Below are 6,150 nucleotides of genomic sequence, written 5' to 3' on the forward strand. Positions count from 1 at the left end.
AGAAACGTAGCGACAATCTGGAGAAAAGTGGGTCGAAGATCGGCCAAGTTAACCGGCAGCTGAGGAGAAGTTATGATGTAAACTTCAAGATGATGGTGATAAATGAGGCAGAGTCTTCAAACAATTGCAAAGCGGCTGTGAAATATGGTGTCACAGAGTGTAATGTACGGAGATGGAGAGCTCAAAAAGATCACCTAAAAAATGCTCACAGTCAGAGAAAAGCTTTCCGTGGTCCTCAGAGCGGCCGCTTCCAAGAACTTGGCAAGAGGGTGTGCGCGTACGTGGACGAGAAATGAAAGGACGGGATGCCCATCAGCAGAGCTGTCATTCAGCTAAACATAATGTGATTGCACTTTAGCTTACATATTTAAATGTTCAGATATTAAGATTTGAATGAGGCAAAACAACATGCTTTTTCTCTCAAATATATTGTTATAACCATTTATTTAAGAGGTACTGTAATTATTTTCTGTATAAAAATTAATTTGGTGTTCAAAAAGTCTTTTTTCAAACTTGAGTCTTGAAAAAGAGGGGGTCGTCTTATAATCAGGGCCGTCTTATATTCAGGCCAATACGGTAGTTCCCCTGTTGTGAAAAATATGTTAAAAACAGAATAATTTTTGAGAAAAGTTTTATTTCTGGTCTCTTTAGAGAAACATACCACAGAACAACTTTCATATGTCCAAGATGCGCCTCATGCTCATGAACCTCATGCTGCTCAGGCCCATCTCCCTGAAGCTACGGTATTCGCTGGGCCTCACGTACATCATCTTGCCACGGAACTGGGGGTGCTCAAACAGCAGCCAGTGGCCATCCATCACCTGGCAGGACATGCAGTCATTCATATGGAAACGGTCCATGATGTTGTCGCAGTCTTCCTGCAGCTCATGGGACTGGCCTCTAAAGTTCTCCCTTTCGAAGATCTTCATCCTGAACTGGCCTCTGTGCTGCTTCGGGACAAATGGTGCATATTTTAATATCCTTTGTCATTCTTCCTGAAAGAAATGTGATGTGTGAACGTTATCTCGCCTACCATGGGGATAGCACGGCAAGACTTGATGCAGTCCCTCATGCCCATCAGGCTCATGGAGTCGGCATAGTCGCCCCTCCTCATGAAGTACTGGTTACCCAGGAAGTTGGGCCGCTCATAGACCATGAAGCAGCCGTTGTCAACCCGGCAGGACTGGCACCTGCTCAGGTAGGATGACATGTCGGAGCAATCACTCAAGCACTCATAGGAGTGTCCTTGGAAGTTCCTCTCCTCAAAGAAGGTGATCTGGGAAACGGATGATTGAGTTTAAAAAGGATTTAAAAAACAGATTGCTTAACGTATGGATTTGTGCGCTTACCCTTCCCATGCTTATCTTTTCTGTGTGGATTCCTCCTCCACCTGTGATGCCGCTTTGGTGACGACGCCACTATGTCTTTTATACCTGACCAAACCCAAAGACTCTGTGGCCACTATTGTGTGTGAAGCCCTGACACAGCAACACGGCATGGAGGCCCTATGGAGTCCTGAGTGGTATTCGTCCCATTTCCACTTTGACTGCATCCGAGGGAAGACATTAAAATCATGTTTCCTACACGGAAACAAAACAATGAGCAACTTTTTGGGGGCTTCCAAAAGTGAGTGGGACATTGCCATCTGATTCACTCGAAACACGCCGCATGACGCTCTGATCCGCAAACTGGCGATTTATAGGTATGCGTATCCTTTTGTACGGCAACAACAATAGTCCGACACATCTGTATACAAAGCACTAGCCGACAAACAAAAGTGTTTTTTTCTCTGGTGGATTGTGCGGGCATGTGGGTATCTATGCGTGGACATGTGAAACAAATGGGTGAACATTGAGACTTTTCATCTTTTCTGTTAATCAGGTCTGACTCAACTCATCTGTGATGGCATCAACCTGATGTGGATAGCGGATTCTCAAATTTTAGCTGTTTCCTTGTTAATTTATTTTGCATTGACAGCCAGAGAAAAAAAAAGGGTTGGGATCTGAATTATTATATTTTTTCTAATCTGCAGGATATGGTATTGAAAATTAGTGGCTATGTAGTGAGGGACAAGCTCAAAAGTGAATACCATCCATCCAGCCATTTTCAACACCATTTATCCTAAACAGGGTCGAGCGGGGAGGGCGAGGGGAGGAGGGGGGCTGCTGGAGCCTATCCCAGCTGACGTCAGGTGGAAGGCGGACTACACCCTGAACTGGTCACCAGTCACTTGCAGGGCACATATAGAGAGAAACAACCATTCACATCCACATCCACACTGTCATTGAGTGGAAACCGATGCCACACTGCCCACCCACAAGTCAGGCGAGTGTACCACTACACTATCAGCGACCTGAAGGGAATACCCTTCCATCGAATTTTTAAAACCTGCTATCCTTTTCAGGATTACAGAGAGGTGGGTTGATCAAACTTGATCACATTTCTGGATGGATACAAATTTGAATGGACTACCATCTTAATTGTCTGATTAATTTGTATTCAATATTCCTATTTTACAATATGAGGGAGTGAGCATTGGCAGACAAGGTGACCCGAATGCAGGAAAGTAGCCAACAAGTGCAGGCATGATATCTTTATTATTCATATTATCCAAACAGAAATCGAATTAGACACTCTTTTTGTTTGCAAAGATATATGACAATGAACGCACTAGAGTACTTAAAAAGTCACATGAGATGAAAATTGAACTTACTGTGTAAGGATAGTCGAGGAACTGACTGGTAGGTGAAGTGAACTACATCAGGTAACATCCGGAAGTCCTTCACATCGTAATGAATTTGTAAACTTTAAGCATCATCTTAAAGTTGTTCTCTTTCTTCAACTCTTCAGAAAAGTTTTACCAAATTTATGTAATGTATACAATTGAAAGAAGTGAAGAGGACTGTAAAATTCAAACGAGTAAAAAAAAAAAAAACATGGTGTCAATGAATATAAACAAGGAAGATCCCCGATGACTCTATTAAGGACTTATTTTCGAATCTTTACTCTAAATCAATACACAACAGAGGTACGGTATCCTTTTTTCTTTATCTTGTTTTTTTTTGGGGGTGTCTTGTTCATTTGATCACATGAGAACGCGTCTCATGAGCTCACCGAAATTTATGTTCTATATTTTGATCGCGACGTTCATGTTTTAATTGCATCTTCTGGTTTGCTCGGGACACCTCAGAGGGAAAAATGTCAACAACACAGCCTACACCTCATGATCCCACCACATCTGTGGTAAATTTTTGTCTGGGAGTCCTCCTGCTTATAACACGATGCAACAATGACAAATCAAGACAGTAGTCAGTGCAAACGTAAGTCATCCATTCAGAACTGTTGTTGAACGCTTCAGACAGCACTCCTAAGTAAGAAATTCCTGGGCCATTTTGAAACACCGAGCGCTCTGTTCAGACATGAAGAATTTCTAGGAACTTTACATTTGAACCGTTCCCGTGGTGTGAACATGCCAGGGAGGTTTCTGCAAAAGTTGTTGGTTCCGTGATCCATTCCCTGTGCTGTGAAGCAGCCTTTTGTGTGAATTGTGGCTGTGCAATTGTTTCTGCATCTACTGGAAAGCTAAAGTTTCATTTTAGTGAGATTTTTTTTTTTTTGTGAATCTTAAATGACTTGTGTTGTCTGTGTGATTTAAACCATGACCATTTGAATTAATACAAGTACTGTAGGTTACCTAGTATGAAGTCTACATAAGCAGAAGTCTACATAAGTTTCCATTTCAAAACCCCACATTGGCCGATGACGATAAAGTGCGACAGAAACAGAATTTAGAAATTCATAGCGTTTATTTGGGCAGCAATGTATTATTGGCATGAATCGGTGATGCGTCTCATGCTCATGAAACGAGTGTTGCTCAGGCCCATCTCTCTGAAGCTCCGGTGCTCGCCGGGCCTCACAAAGAGCATCTTGCCCCGGAGGTTTGGCTGCTCAAACAGCAGCCAGTTGCCCTCCATCACTTGGCAGGACAAGCATTCGCTCATGCCGAAGCGCTCCGTGATGTTGTCGCAGTCATCGATCAGTTCGTTCATCTGACCGCTCAGATTCTCCCTCTCAAAGATCTTGATCCTGAACTGACCTCTGTGCTTTTTTTGGGAGATGACACCAAAATCAGGAATTAGAGAAAACAGCAGGAAAATTCATTCGTTCAACATTTGTTTTGTTTTTAGAATTACCATGGAGATCATCCGGCAAGACTTAATACCGCTGCTCAGGCCAATCAGATTCAGGTAGTCGGGGTACTCGCCCCTCCTCAGGAAGTGCTGGTTGCCCATGAAGTTAGGACGCTCGTAGATCATGAAGCAGCCGCTCTCCACCCTGCAGGACTGGCACCGGCTCAGGTAGGAGGACATGTCGGCGCAGTCGCTCATGCATTCGTAAGAGCGACCCTGGAAGTTCTTCTCCTCAAACAAGATGATCTTGGTGGGGGACAGGCATTATTTTAATTTGCAGTGATAACAAAATGAACTCACCAGTGGTGGTGGTTTGACCTACCTTGCCCATGTTGATAGTAGTGGTCTACTGGATCGCTCAAAGAACTGTGCTTGAACTGATACCTCTCTGTCTGAACATGCAACATTTATACCTGACAAGAGACAAAGACTGCATGCTCCCTATTGTCTAAAGTCCTGAGCAAGCACCCGACTTTAAAAGCCTATAGAGTGTTGAGTTGCTTACACATAGTATACCCACAGGGTCATACTGTCCACGCAGAATTTTCCTTTGACAGGAGTCATGCCTTCATTTTTTTCCCATCAATTTTATGTTGCTATATTTAGTTCGGGGTGTACCCCGCCAACCGTCCCAAGACAGCTGAGCAAACCAAGTGAGGATAAGCGGTTTGGGAAAATCGATGGATGGATAGATGCAGAGTAAATAAAGAATACAAAGCAAACAACTGCTATTGGGCTCATTAGATGCACCAAGGATGATAGGTTTCGCATACGGTAGAGCTTCCCATTTTCTAGATGATGCAAGTAAACCTTGCTAATTCTCGAGCGTATTACCTGGGGTAATGGGGGGGTTCAATAGGGAGGGCAGGGGTTATAACCCCCAACACACACATGAATGCACACGCACAAACATAAGCCTGGCATGGACACCTACGTTTTAAATTCAGGTTTCATTTTCCGCATTCGCTGGTTTTTATGGTTTTATGCATATCATGAATAAGATGAATGCTGAGCACTTAATGAGTCGGTGTAGGCTATGCAACAACAATTGCTCTTGTGTAACTGCTATAGGTTACAGCCCTATTAAGGTATATACAAATGAATAATAAAGACAATTAAGATGATAGAACATTCAAATTTAAATAGTGCAACTGAAACTGAAGGCAATACTGTGCCCTTTGCATTTTTAGCTGTAAATGTTGAGCACGTTTTAGAATGGAACTAACAGCTACTCTATAAACTATGCACACATGCACTAAGAATACTCTGAAAGTATCTACAAATACAAAAATAAAACCTATTTCACTCTTGTCGTGATCAAGGGTTTTTTTAAATGCAGACGACAGTGATGTCAGATGAAAAAAAATCTGAAAAAAGCTGTGCTAAAGAAAACTAAAATAAACACGTGTATTGTCTTTTTGTTTTTCTGTAACTTTGCTTTGCTTCACTGGAACGTTTAATAGATTTTTTTAAGCACTGCAACAACACAATGTATGAACTGGGTTATGGATGTTTAGTTGTTATGTGTTGATGTGGGGTGGAGGGGTTGTGACAAACATGTTAGTTTCTGTTACTCTACTTGAATTTACAAGTTCGTCGCTGAACCTCTGCTGCAAATGTGGCAATGAGCGGCAGAGAGAGAGAGAGAGAGAGAGAGAGAGAGAGAGAGAGAGAGAGACAGAGAGAGAGAGAGAGTGAGGGATGACTACGAGATTATGAAAGAAAAGCCACTACAAAGAAAAAGGCATTCTCTAGTAAATTAAGATGTTGCTTTTTTTTTTTTAACTTTGATTTAATCCTGCTTTATTATGAGTGTGATGAGCATTGTTCTGGATATGTATGAATTGTATTTCCTGAACCCCTAACTGTGCATGGTGTGACAAAGAATGACAGATGCACGCACTGCCACCGCTCACTAAGGTGTTGCGTCACCCTAGCCCGGGGGTCAGCGACCTGCGGC

General features: G+C 42.6%; 2 protein-coding genes across 2 annotated transcripts; both read right to left on the reverse strand.

Annotated features, from left to right (window-relative positions):
- Positions 1-623: 623 nt before the first annotated feature.
- Positions 624-1,414, reverse strand: LOC109519966 (gamma-crystallin M2-like). The gene is made up of 3 exons (XM_019876857.1): positions 1,350-1,414; positions 1,034-1,276; positions 624-947 (listed from the first exon to the last, which is right to left on the reverse strand). Exons 1-3 carry the CDS (start codon positions 1,356-1,358, stop codon positions 675-677), a joined length of 525 nt encoding a protein of 174 aa, XP_019732416.1. The 5' UTR covers positions 1,359-1,414; the 3' UTR covers positions 624-674.
- A 2,373-nt stretch (positions 1,415-3,787) lies between these two features.
- Positions 3,788-4,607, reverse strand: LOC109519964 (gamma-crystallin M3-like). Its single transcript, XM_019876855.1, has 3 exons — positions 4,513-4,607; positions 4,194-4,436; positions 3,788-4,103 (listed from the first exon to the last, which is right to left on the reverse strand). The coding sequence occupies exons 1-3, from the start codon at positions 4,519-4,521 to the stop codon at positions 3,825-3,827; spliced, it is 531 nt and encodes a 176-aa protein (XP_019732414.1). The 5' UTR covers positions 4,522-4,607; the 3' UTR covers positions 3,788-3,824.
- Between the last annotated feature and the right edge of the window lie 1,543 nt (positions 4,608-6,150).

This window comes from Hippocampus comes, unplaced genomic scaffold (assembly GCF_001891065.2).
Source record: "Hippocampus comes isolate QL1 unplaced genomic scaffold, H_comes_QL1_v1.1 scaffold110, whole genome shotgun sequence".
NCBI lineage: Eukaryota > Metazoa > Chordata > Actinopteri > Syngnathiformes > Syngnathidae > Hippocampus > Hippocampus comes.

What these genes read in the sequence shown, in the direction of transcription:
- LOC109519966 (XM_019876857.1), bottom strand. An exon ending in CTTGCCGTGCTATCCCCATG is followed by an intron (nt 948 to 1,033) that starts GTAGGCGAGATA and finishes GTCCCGAAGCAG; the next exon opens with CACAGAGGCCAGTTCAGGAT.
- LOC109519964 (XM_019876855.1), bottom strand. An exon ending in CTTGCCGGATGATCTCCATG is followed by an intron (nt 4,104 to 4,193) that starts GTAATTCTAAAA and finishes TCCCAAAAAAAG; the next exon opens with CACAGAGGTCAGTTCAGGAT.